The sequence below is a fragment of the Conger conger genome, chromosome 7 (assembly GCF_963514075.1).
Source record: "Conger conger chromosome 7, fConCon1.1, whole genome shotgun sequence".
NCBI lineage: Eukaryota > Metazoa > Chordata > Actinopteri > Anguilliformes > Congridae > Conger > Conger conger.
In genome coordinates, this window is record NC_083766.1 from 34094532 (window position 1) to 34108291 (window position 13760).

The 13760-nt window shown below is 43.5% G+C and overlaps 1 protein-coding gene across 29 annotated transcripts in view; it reads left to right on the top strand.

Annotated features, from left to right (window-relative positions):
* Positions 1 to 325: 325 nt before the first annotated feature.
* Positions 326 to 13760, top strand: part of picalma (phosphatidylinositol binding clathrin assembly protein a) — a 50561-nt gene continuing 37126 nt past the window's right edge. For 5 of the 29 annotated variants that reach the window (XM_061247432.1, XM_061247433.1, XM_061247441.1 and 2 more), the window contains exon 1: positions 331 to 1064. In XM_061247432.1, coding sequence (XP_061103416.1) covers positions 935 to 1064 — 130 coding nt within the window. In that variant the 5' untranslated portion in view covers positions 331 to 934. Of the gene's footprint in view, positions 1065 to 13760 lie in introns of all 29 variants that reach the window. The other 24 variants (XM_061247435.1, XM_061247434.1, XM_061247440.1 and 21 more) reach the window with 12 other exon arrangements.

A 13760-nucleotide genomic window follows, 5' to 3' on the forward strand; every position in this document is an offset into this window, starting at 1 on the left:
AATAATAATAATAATAATATTTTATATATATATATATATATATATATATATATATATATATATATATAAAGATTTTAATGCAGTCAATTATTCCTTGCCTGAATTTCACACCTTTCCACTCTCATCACAAAAATTCTGGACCACTACACTGTATCTCATCTTATCGCTAAATTGTATCATTCCTATCGCGAAATTCATCACGCTCGTTGTGGTTGGATACAATATGTCACGTGAAACGATCCCAGAAGCTCAAAGTTCTATATAACGTTAAGGAGTAACTGGGCAACTGCCGAATTTGTCATTCCATATTGGCTCTAATATTCACACCGAAACCAATGTTCGATTGAAACGGTTTTTGAGCCACAATGGCGGCAGCCACTGACTCGGAATGCTACAGCTAGACAGTCAACGCTACAGTATCCTCACAAACCTTGGGAGGCTCCAGTGAGAGGAGGAAACAGACCCGCCATTTTCCTGCAAGCCTCCAGTCCATTTAAACCCAGCAGGGGGAGGCGAAAAAAGATAGGAGACACATAAGGAAAGAGAGCGAGAGCGAGAGAGAGCGAGAGGGGGGAGAGAGAGAGAGAGTTAGAGTGTGTGGTACAGGGTGAGGGTAAGATAAAGTGAGGACGTTAAAATAAAATAAAAAAGGAAGGCACTGGATTTTTATATATCTTTTAAGCCCGACGTTCCGTAAGCATCTGTATTAAGCTACATTGGGGCTTCTAGGACGCATCTGTGGATACAAGCAAAATTCTTTTTTTATCCTACTGGTTTTTTACGCGAGTCGCGTTACGGCCGGTCTTATTTTTTTTCTTTCTTTCCTCTGTATTTTGTCAGGTGGCGGAACCGTGGAAGCCCCCGAGGGCAATCCAAATTCCTCTAAATCTGGAAGATATAACCGGTATTTTGTTCTTTCTGCAAATCTGCGAAGATGTCTGGACAAAGCATTACGGATAGGATAACTGCAGCTCAACACAGTGTAACTGGTTCTGCAGTGTCCAAAACTGTATGCAAGGCGACCACGCATGAAATAATGGGGCCAAAAAAGAAACATTTGGATTGTAAGTATCAACATTGTCAACGGTTTGTTGCATGGTAACGTTTTCTGTTACCCTTTGCGCACAGTGCTCACTTGTTTAAGGACGTTGGTGGGACAGGGGTTGAGGCCTAAGTAGAAACACTTGTATTATTTAATAACACCAGTGCCATATGGATTTCCTGCCTATACTGGGGCTTCGCATTTACATTGAAACGAGTCTGTGTTGTGGTGTGTCAGGTGAAATATTGTCACCTTTTCAAATAACTTCTAGCGTTAATGAACCCTGGCTGGACAGCAAATAAATTGACTTCTTGGCTTGAGTAAATATGACCCAGCGCCGTTTTAACTGCGAATTAATTTGTGTACGCTACTTCCCAGTAACACACATTTCCGTTATCTGCATACGCGAAATGTTTCAAAGTAAATTGTATCATAACATTTGTAACTAATGATAACATGAATAATTCAAACGCATAATGCCAGTGAGTTGTGCACCTCTGTTTGGTTTATTTGCCCAAACTCTTTAAAGACCTGACGTTAGCAAGCGGTAGGCTGTCTCTTCAAGTTTGTCACTGTGATGAGGATATGATGTATTGCCTATTGGGCAAGTGTATTGTCTGTGTAGGGCAATATATTTGGCATCGTGATGGTGACCCAACGTACTATTTATGTCTGCGTTTGTCAGCAGAAGGAAAAACGTGCAGCAATTCTCGGATGACAGGATACTGTGAGACTTGGGCAAAGATCACCGGTCTTGCACGTTTGGACGCGTCATTATACAAAACTATCCAACTGTTTTGGTTTGCATTTGGCCAACAACTGTAGCACAGTTGCGGACAGCACACCAAACTATCTTAACTGCATGGTCTGTCACCATTAACTGCATGGTCAAGTCTAACCATTTACAGTATCTACATAGGCCATTTGTAATGTTTTTTTGTTTTCTAAGAGAAACAAATGGGTAAGCGTATGAAAAGTGGGTTTTCATGAAGTTGGGTTTTTACACAAATACAGATACACATTATAGTGGTCACCAGCGGGTAACCTCTGTGACGAACCAGACAAGTCCAGATGAGATCCTACCGTATGTTCCATAGTTGTATAAGGTGAATTCTCTACATGGGTGGTGGGTGCCAGGTTATGTTAGCCATGTATGGAAGCCAATACGCTGGAAATAGTTGGCCTTTCTGTGGGTCTGTGTATGTCTTATTAGCCAACCCAGGGGGAAAACAATCCAACTCCACTAATGTAATGTTGTGAAAGTGACTGTTAGCACACTGAAGGCTGCAAGTAGTGTCCTGAGGAAGATCAGAAGCTTGGCATCTGTTTCCGGTGGTCTGCCAGCTCTGCTTTATTTCCTGCCACTCTGCTTCCATACCATATGAGATGGGATCATGGGCTATGGGAGGAAGCAGGAAGATGCTAGACAGATTGTATGCTCTTGAATTCACCAAAAAAGGTCACTTTTAATTGAGGGCATGAAAAAACCTGCTGCTGTCATACTGCTATGCGGCAGTGGTATTCCAAAATTATTTGAATGGGGGAAAGCATGGGTGCAAATGTAATGTTTCATTCAGTCCCACCAGCGTATTTACTCAGGAACAGCTCTTGATTATTTCAGGAAGGTTGGCACACAGCAGATAATTATTTTTTGGCACTTAAAGACTCGCCTCATAGTGGTGGTTTAGAGAAGTTTTTGCCTGGTTTACCAAGAGCTAGGACTTTGAAGTGCATCCAGTGTAATCCTTATTACTTGCGGCTAATTGTGGCGTTTGATCCTCAAACAAGCATTGTAGGAGCAAAGATCTATTGTGGGCTTCTGTTGAGTTCTTTCTTGTGCTCAGTAGATGGCTGTTTACCTTGTAGTTGTTACTGAGAAAACCCCCTGATATTTCTGTACATCCAGGTTCTGTTAAATATGCATATTCCTTTTTTATTGTCTGCTACAAGGTAGAAAGTTGTGAAGAGCCTTACTGAGAATGCATGGACCCATTCGCAGTTCCTCTCTAATTAACCTTTACGCACATGGTGATGTTTTAAAGCTCTGATTTGAATGTCAATTTTAATATCCCCCAGTCCTTTTGAATTTGAATACTGTTTTATAAGACATTACTGACTGGCTGCTGTCTGTGTCGTTCATATTCCCTGTGCAAGTGCATTGGCACTGTTAACTCTGTGACATGGTGCCATCACAGAAAGAGTTAGCTTGACTATGATTCACTTCTACTTCAACCCAATAAACCCAGGCATTTAGAAATACCATGTAACATTATGTACATTACAGAAAAAGGCAACATGTGGGCCTACACCTTGTAAATTGTATTGAAAAGGCAGGTCTTTTATTGTGCTTTAGAATTGTGCCAGTCTTTTATGGCCGGAGATGAGGGACCAACCCTGGCAAAAACTGTAAGGGGTCCAGGGTTCACCTCTGTTGGGCAATGAACAAGTGCTGGTTCCAGTTCTCTGGTGCTACTTCAAATCTCTGGCTATTGTAAACCCCCATGGAGGTGGTGTCCACAATGGATGTACACTACGGAGTAGTACTGTAGTAGTATGCAGTAGTATTTGAGAACTTGCTCTTAAAATGTATTTGCAGCATACAGTATATTCCAAGGACTGATAAATCATTCTGTTCTATGTACTGTAATGGCAAGCCTATAATAGACAATTTGGTCCTCATTTGTGCAGCGACTGTGCAGCTACTCAACGGAATGTAAAATGTGACAATTCAGCGGTTTTGAAGATGGCTTAAATGCTTTTGTACAGATGGCTATGCAAGATATTCACATCAGAGGCCTCTGGAGAAATTTGGACTGGGCATTCAAACAAGTGAATATAAGAGCAGAAAAAAGAAAGATTTATTTAATTGTTGAATTTATTTACCCTGTACTCTGGGAAAAGTCAAACGAGTTGGTGAGGCTTTATCACTTTGAATAAAATGATGGTGTACCATTAGATGCTCCTTTCCTACTCTCTCATTAAGGAGGGCTTTTCCATCAACGAATGTTCTGCTCACACAGAAATATCATTTAGGATATCGACAGTCCTTATAAACTGCAGTAATGACATTTCACACAGGTAAAACATTTCCCTGGTAACAAATTCAGAATTGCCTGTGGTTGTTTCTTTTTTTGCAATAGGGTTGGTCTCTTTTTTTGCCATCTGTTTAAATATGACCATTACACTTTGGTTTCCAAATTCATAGCGGAGTGTAAAATGAGACCTATTTTGTTATAATCTTGGTTTCCCTTTCTTAATCTCTGCGTTTCTGGCACGGGGGGCCAGCGACGTCTGCGTGGCGTAGCTCGGGGTTACTCTCGTTCAGTGTGGAGGGTTTCTGGGCCATCCTCGGAGCAGCTGAGGTGCACCAGTGGAGGAATGGCAGCAGGCCCTGGCTGCACCGGGAGCCTCTCAGACCCCCTCTGCTTAATCGCACGCGGGCTCCTGCCGTCCGTGGCGAGAGACCCGTATGCCTCATTTCCTTCCAAGGAGCTATTTTTACCCACGTCTCCAAAATAAGAAAACGCACGGCGGGTTTGTCTGGTTAAAGGGCACGTGGGAAATTCTCGGCCGATAGAAGGGGTGAACGCGCGGTACCGTGCCACCGCGCGCATTATTCATTTGCAGGCTCCCTCTGCGCTGTAGGGGGCTGTTTTTGTAGGTGGGAGCCGGAGGAAGCAGAGGAGGAGGAAGATTAGTCGTGTAATGATAAAGGTTTTTGGAATTTTGGATGACTGAGCACTTGTCTGAGTTTGCTTTGGTCCAAAAATAGTCCCTCTCTCTGCCTTAAAAAAAAATGTTATTCACGTTCATGACACAGGAGTTTGTTTCCCTTATGTTTCTCTTATTATATGTGCCACCGCCTTGCATTTGCGCTGGGTCTCTGGGCGGCACCAGCTCTCCTTCACACTCCACCCACTCCCCATTTCCTCACACTGTGAAGAAAGAAAACGCATTCCAAAATGACTGTAGACATGTAAATAAGTGCATGTTGGAGTCTAGCATCCAGACGAGGCCTTTTCTCTGTCCTGGACTGCTCTGAGTCCAGTTCGTTTGTTTATTGGCAGTCAATTTTGCCTGATCCGTGTATGTATAGTAATAATGTAATGAATGTAAGTTGTTCATACAAGGGGTGTCTCGGTGGCGCAGCCTGTAGAGCACTGACCGCATGCTCATTGTGAGCCGCGACGTCGGCAGTTCGAATCCGACCGTCCGACATTTGTCGCATGTCTTCCCCTCTCTCTCGCTCCCATTCTTCCTGTCTCTCTATACTATATACTGTCCAATAAAGCTGAAAAAGGCCTAAAAAATATCTTAATAAAAAAAAAAAAAAGTTGTGCATACAAGAATCTTGAGGATGCCCTGTTTGGAAATGCTTTCCTGGAAAAGGTTTACGTGAACTTTAGACATCAGTCAGTCAATTTCTTTTTTTATTTGTGTCATAAGGCTGGGCATTACCTTTGAACTCTGTAAATATCATGGTCTGATTACTGGAACATTGCAACTTACCAGTTGTGGGAGCAAAGTCTAAGGTACCCTCATTGCTCCTGTCTTCTGTGTCTATGCTGTGGAATTAGTCCATGTTATCAAATTCCAGAAATGTAAGACAACACAGATTAGCATTATTGGATGTCTGGAGAAGAGTTTACAAATAGTTCATTTTGTATGCAAGTTATTTGGACTGTGAAAGCTGAGCTCAATTGAATGGCATAACTGGGTCACACAACGATGGAGCTATCTTAGTTCGATAAGGAATTGATTGCTCCTCTTGAAAGTGAACTCACCTCCTGGAAGCTCTGACTCTTCTCCCCTGGGTGGGGCCGCACGTCTCTTGGTCTTTGCCTAAACGTAATGGTTGTGGTTACGAAATTCAAAGTAATACATTCCATTAAATATTAAATCATTTCCACCGCAGTACTAATTCCAAAATATACTTACTGCTGGATTCGTAAAATATTCCTTGGTCGAGCTTTTGTACTGAGAATACAGTTTTGCTTATTGTCTGTTACTCCATTCCAAACAGAAGTTCAGAGTGTTGCATTTATTACTGCGCAGTGTTCCTGTCAAAGACAAAGGAGCGTTGATTACCGTCGTTTTTGTGTTGTACAGACTTGCCATTCTTCATTCACGTCACCACTCAGTTACAATACCTATCTGACCTTATGGCTCATACATTTCAACAGTGTGTATCATTTTAAAAGCACTGAAGGCTTCCTGGCCATGAAATACAATTGCCATGTAGCTAATCATGGACATTACTGGTTTTGTAACGTTAGCCAAGTCACAGATGGGAATTTCCATAATAATCAGTCCTCTTTCTTCTGATTACAAGCATTGTTTGTTTAAAATGAGGGTTGATTTGCTTTCAGTGTAGACTGGGCGTGTCCAAAACTGCTTGCCTACTACTGAGTAAGTACACTGGATGAAAAAGTTGTTAAGTTGGCAAACCTTTCTCTAAACATAGTAGTATACCTAATCCCTGGATGATACAGTAGCCATGCCCAAAACGGCCTCCTAAGTACTCAGTTCTCAAAATGAATACTCTGTACTAAAGATACTGCTGACTGCCTGAAACATCCTCCATACGATGGTCCAACGGTGGTGCAGAAGTGTTGTTAGATTTCCACCCTTCTAATTAAAAGACCCCGGCTCTTCCTCTGATTTATTAGACTGTGATTGTATCTAAAGATGACTCAATAAAGTGTGCAAAATGTGATGGGGTTTCTGAAGCCACTGTATATCATCCGGGGATGTTAAGTACACTATAATTAGAGAAAATATTGCCCACTCAACTTTTTTTATCCAGTGCACTCACTGCCTGCATTCGGGCGTGTACTAAAATAAGTATGCAGTATGTCTAGCAGACGGTATATTTTGAGGGCAGGCTGTTTCGGACACACAGAGGCATTGTGGTCTGCGGTAGGGAGACTGTGCCTGTGAAACCCTTCTGAAGCACATCCCATTTGTTGCAATGAAACGCGCATGATTTGTATGATAATCTGCAAACCCACCTGGGCATTGATGCTCCAACTGCCAGTCATCTTTGGGGGGGGTCTCAGCTTCTTCCTGATAATCAGTCCATATTAGTTCTGCCACACGGAAGACATGCACATTGTGCTGGGATCTTCACGGCTGGGGACTGGTGATGTCAGTGTGAAGGACTGTTGAACTCCAGCTACACTCGCCTCACTAGAATTTATGTACAGCAGTAAATGGGAAGAGGTGAAGAGGTTTCAGAGCCCTGCAGCTGACACAGTTTTGAAGAAGGCCCATAGACCTCAGGGCACTCCGATGAGGTCACGTATTAATGCTGGAAATGCACATTTTAATCCAATATGAGTATACTTGCAGGCAGGGGTGCGACTGCCCAACCACCAAAGGTATAAATTCAGGCGGGCGGTTGGTTGCTTTATTGCAAGTTTTAATATGTCATCAGCCAGTGGGCCACTGAGATCAATCTCAGTTTCAAGCCAATCTTTTCTACTTTCGGCTAAAAATGCTCTCCCTGGTAATTGGGCCTACTGTTTATTGAGCTACATTTATTGGCGCTGTGCGTGCTGTACCTTTAACACAAAGTGGATAAGTGAATATCCACCTTGAATATAAACCATACCATTTTGTGTGCTTTAGGTATTTTTTTTTCTTGCCTGTTTTACAATGCAGCACAGGAATGTAGATATAGTCTGAATAATTAAGAAGTCATCGAATACTGCCGCCTCTACCCTCATAGCAAGTGCAGTGCCGTTCAGGTGCTGTGAATATTGATGCCCTACTCGGACACTTGCCAGCTTGGCTTCTCCTCACTTTCACAGTAATTTCCTTTGACACTGATTTTAAAATGGTGGGGTGTGACATTGACTAAGGTTATATTATGAACATTATTTGTGCTAATTTAAATATAAATTATTGGACTAGGTTATGGCATCTTTTGAAGGAGTTTCAAACCGATTAAAAAGGCACTTTTTTGCTAGATGACTAATCGGTTTTTCCACTGTTATTTAGGTCCTTTAGATAATCTGCTGCAGATTATAGGTAGGTTGTGCATTTATTTGCGCCTGGTTCTATTTATTTTGCCCATCACCTTTGCATGGACAGCCTGTTTTCAGACTAGAGACTATGAGTATATTGTAGTGTGTTGTCATATTGAGAGGAAATATGGCCCCAGGTCAAGCCTGCTTCAGTTGTGGAAATGCCCTCCTGTTTGATCTCTTTAGACCTCCTGCTGACACTTGGTAGCAGCGCAGCCAACAACACTGTCCATCATCATAAGTCCTGACATTACATTGTTTGTCGACCCATTATTATTAATAGCTGAGTGATGGCAGAAACTGCAGTTGTGCTACAGCAGTTTAATGTGGCTGATTATTGCCTCGTAGCTTTTTTGTATGGTGGAAATTGATGGGGGAGGCACGGATGGTGCAGTGGGTAGCACTGCCGCCTCACAGCAAGGAGGTCCTGGGTTCGAATCCCCGTCGGCTGGGGCCTCTCTGTGCGGAGTTTGCATGTTCTCCCCGTGTCTGTGTGGGTTTCCTCCGGGTACTCCAGTTTCCTCCCACAGTCCAAAGACATGCAGGTTAGGCTGATTGGAGAGTCTAAATTGCCTGTAGGTATGAGTGTGTGAGTGAATGATGTGTGTGCTCTGTGATGGACTGGCGACCTGTCCAGGGTGTATTCCTGCCTTTTGCCCAATGTATGCTGGGATAGGCTCCAGCCCCCCTGCGACCCTGTTCAGGATAAGCGGGTTAAGATAATGGATGGATGGATGGATGGATGGATGGAGGCCCTGGGAGCGGGGACACCCTCAATGACACCAAATCATCTGTCTCCCAGCCACAGTCAGCACTTGGTCACGCTTTGATACTGGTCTGTGGCCCACATTATGAAAGTGTGCCTTAGCTGCTTGCCCCCAACCCCCTGATAGGCCTCAGTTAACTTACCTGTTCCTTGTCTTGGTGATTCTTCACGATCTACTGTAAAAGAGGTAGCTGCATGTTAGAGGCTTGGGAGTGAAAAGACGTTTAGCACAAAGGCCACTATGTAACAGCAAAATACAGTTCTGCTTGCTGTAACTGTATAGTACCAGTCAACAAGAAAAATGCATGCCAAGTAAAAATGGTGCTGTCACACAAAGTGCCTGCTTCATTCTTCCCTCTGAACAATATTATTGCTTTGTCAGTTTGTGGCTCAGGCAGGCATACGAGGGCTTTATTTTTTCTTCCTTTGAGAGAGTAAGCAATGAATTGGCACAGGGTTGTCAATTCTTACAGAAGTCACCCCAGACCACAACTGAGCTGGAAGGTAAATGCTTTTTGTGGGATAGCCTGTCTGATATTTGGACCGTATAGGAAGAAAGACATTCCCATATTGATGCATCTTTGGCACTGAGCACAAGGGTGATTGCTTTGTTGAGATTCCTGGTCATGTTAGCAGAAGATCATGAGAATGTTTTGGCGACGAGGACAGGCCATCAGCTCATTGAGGCTCATTGGGTGTCCTGGTCCCTGATAGTTCTGGTGTTCCTCAGTAAATTGGGTTGATTGCAACTATCGTGGACAACTAACTAATCCATCCGTCTATCCATCCATGCGGCACCCCTTCAGACAGTTAATCCCCTTCCGCAACAGCCCAGCTCCCCTCAGATTCCACTTAAGAAAGTAAAAGAAACATACATTTATATAGAAGCTTCTTGGCCTGTCAGAGGATACAGAGGTGCTTTAATTTGCCTTCTGAATCTGCTTTTTCTAAGCATAATTGACTACTGTGCTGATTTTAGCACTGTCAGCCTATATTGCCCTGTACGTTGCTTTGAATGGACAAGGTAAACTTGTGCTGGTTATGACAGCCGATAAGATGCTGTTGTGTGAAAGGCATTGCCTTCTATACACAGTATGACACAAGGTAGCAGGGCTGCCAGGCTTCTCCAAGCCATCCAGACTTTCCCTGCTGCGTTAGCCACACATATCACACCTTCTTCCAAGCGTAACAGACACATGTTATGGAGCAGAAGCAATGACATTGGAGATCATTAATTGCCCTGCAAAAAACTCAATGAATAGCACTCTTCTCTCATCTAAGTGCATAACAGTAACTACTCTGCCATCCCCACGCATTAATGTCACCACCTGTTGAAAAAAACAATTTGCGTAGGTGGTATTCTTTGCATTGTGATTTAGAGTGTGAATCACCTTAATTCATATGCAAATGGTAAAAAGCACCCCATTTTTTAATTGGCCTATCGTTCAAGTTCCACAACAATTGCACTGGACAAAAAGGGGTGGTCTCTGCTAAAAAAAACAAACAAAACAAAACAAACTCTGTACACGCATTACCTCACTGTTATTAGGTATTTATTAGACTTTTAGACTTCTTCTGCTGCTCTAGCTTATTCACTTGACGCGTTCATTGTGTGTTCAGAGATGCTCTTCTGCATACCACTGTTGTAATGTGTGGTTATTTGCGTTACTGTCGCCTTCCTGTCAGCTTTGACCAATCTCTTCTGACCTCTCTCATTAAGAAACGTGTTTCTGCTCGCAGAACTGCTGATCACTGGATGATTTTAATTTTTCACACCATTCTCTGCAAACTCTAGAGACTGTTGTACAGTCTGCAATCCCAGCAGATCAGCAGTTTCTGAGATAGTCAAATCATAGTCTGGCACCCACCAATAATCTATTTCTGTATCTATATTTTCATAGGCCTGTTCACGTCACAGGTGTAGGTAGCGGATTTCATTGCTTGGATTTCCGTGCTAACTTCACATCTCTGCTGTTGGGTCCCTGCTATGGCGTCTCCGTTGAATGAATTTGACTGAATTTGTACCTCGCCTCCTCCTGTGACGCACTGCCACCAGAAATATGTGTGAATACGCATATTCCTACATTATCATTTTCACACTGGTTCGGCAGACGTTACTTGAAATTGAAATTATTCCCCTTCCTGCAGTCCTGCCAGATTATTTGAAAAATGGCTGTATGGTTCATATTTCTGTGAGCAATATTTCCTGTTGGAAGATTGAGCCTGGTCTCCAGTGCGAGACTCCTTTTCTCTAACAGCCCAGTATATTATATCTTAAACCCCACACCAAGCAATTTCACTGTTGCGTCAGACTCCATAGTCCAGAGACATGATGATCTCATATGGCAGTCCTCTGTGCTACCAAGCAGCCAAATCTGGAGGACCAGCCCAGGTGGTATTAGCTCATACTGTACTCTGATCCTGGAATATAATTACTGCATGTGTACTATTTTTACCAAAAAACTATTCATGCAACAAAAACTATTGTGCACCAATTTCAGTTTGAAATCAGAAGTGTGAAAATGAGTGATGAAAGAATTTACACGGCTATTCCCTTTAAGAAGATGGTTTCAGAAATATACTCTTTATTTTCTGAATACTGCACTTGGTAGTAATAGTACGACAAATCTTGCTGAATTTTGGGGTCTTGTTCCTGGTTACTACCCATTAGCTGCCTCTGATCTCTGCTGCCACTGACTGAGTCTCCGTATTTACATTTTCCATTGTGGTCTACAGGCTTTATTTCCAGTGTCTGCAGCATTTCCCCCCAATGCTGTAAGGCTCCTAAACCTTTAAACAATGCTACAGCTCTTCTGAAACCACTCTCTGCCCATGTCTTTGACTCGCGTGAACCTACTTCTGTCTTTTTCGGGGTAGAGGCATTGGCCTATATCTTGTGTAACCCAAGCAGACTGTATTTCACGTGCTGCTCCCAGAGCCTTTGTCGCTATGCGGCCTGCCCGGCGTCTCTTGCCCTTGGTCCCCACGCCAGCCTGGCTCCAGAAGGCATGTAACCACAAGAGCGTCGAATGACAGACCCTCCACGGGAGCGCTGACGCTCTGCAGGCTGTGCCTCCCGGGGTCCGTGCTGTGACACCTTCCCAGAGCCCTTCACCCATCGGTCCTGTGAATTCAAGCCTGTGTCCTTGTGTTATGGTTTGGTCATCAGGAATATACTGTATATTTTGGTTAACATCCTGGTTTGGGTGTGTAATAATAAATCGGCTTGAAATGCTGTTTGCATTTGTGCATTTTGCAGAAATAATTTTTCCTGAACAACTTGTACAGCATCCTTTTCAAAAAATAGTATCTGTTTATAGACTGGTTCAGGCTTAGTGCCTTGCTCAAAGGTATATCCTTTGCTCAAGGGTACAGCATTGGCCAGTCCAGGTATAGAACCTGCAACCATCCTGCAGATGGAGCCACAATATGCCCGACTGCGACAGCTGTTTGGGTCATCCCTCGGGCTGATGTTATTGCTGGAAACGCCCCGTAAAGTCTAACTTTGCTTATGTGAATGGGTTCTATCACACCTGGAAGACCGTGATGCAGATCTGCAGTCCATAGGACAGCCTCTCCCTCGCCTCCTGACGAAGGCTGAGATGGCGACATTAATGTTTAACTGCCGCGCGGGTCCGTGGGCCATTCATCTGCGCGCTCTGGGCTTTCTGCTGACGAGAGCTGCGTGACCCGTCTTTTCCCTCCCGTTCCTGGAGCTGTTCCCTCAATTTAATGGCGCGAGTGCTTGAGTTCACGAGGCCTTTCTGCTGTTGCTGTTTCTTTCTACCATTGTTGGCGCAGGCTATTTATACCTGTGGCCTCCACATCCTGAAAGCATGTGGCCAGAAAGATCCTACACTCACGCACCTGAAGTGTGTCCAAAAATAAGACTGCCTCCCCTTTCCGTCCCAAAGCCCTGGTTGTGTTCCAGCTGCCCACATGTTCCACAGATCTGTCTGCTACACAGATGGGCAGAGTGAATGGGAGAAGTCCATCTTGTGACCAAATGAGGGTTTAGTTTTTTTTTTTTTATTAGGGCATCGTCTGTCTGATAAAAATAATCTAGATAGGCTTGTCCCGTTTCCTGTGCTACCAATATCTACCAATCCACATAATGGGGAAATTGGAGAATTTGAGCATCATCTGTGAGCCCCTTTGTGCAAAAGACACAAGGTTGGAGCGTCCAGTTTGGTCGTAGCGCATCACCTTAAAGCACAGCCCTTGCCTCGGAGCAGGCCACATGCTGGGTTCATGTCTCAGTTTTTTTAATGAGCTTTGAACGGCCGTGCAAGCCTTCATAGCTTTGCCATCGGCCTCCAGTCCACTGCACCACACACGGCTCGCAGTTATCCCCAGATAACACAGCCAATCAGAGCGAATGCTGCAGCTCAATAAGGTTATGCTGTCCTAGTTTTTTTTTTTTTTTTTTTTTCAGAGATAACAGTAAAATATAGGCCATAATGCAAGCCCTCATCGGCTAGACTGTTTCGCCCTTCAGCTTTCATCGGCTTTCCTAGCTGGAGAAGGGGAAGCCAGGATCAGACTCCTGTCGAGGGGCAGGCCCTTCAAAAGAAATGCACTTCCTGCATTCTTTAGCCTTTTTAAAGGACTAGGATTGTTTAAAGAGTAAACAGCCAACAGGATGTTGCGTAATTTAAAAAAAATGTCTGGGTTGATCAAATAGCAGATTTGGAGGATGGGGGATTTTGTTCAATGGTCTTTGATCTGCATTTATGTAAACCAAGGCCTTGGTGTAGGGTAAACAATTACAGAAGTTCTTCTGAAGGTTTTTGCGGATATTTATTGAAAGAAGTACCCGTTAACATCTGCTAAAATTTAGTTTGATTTTCTGGTTGCTGTTTCAGCACAAGATAATTTGATGCAAAAGATTAAGGGTAGTTAGTAAATTAACAATAAAGGTGGT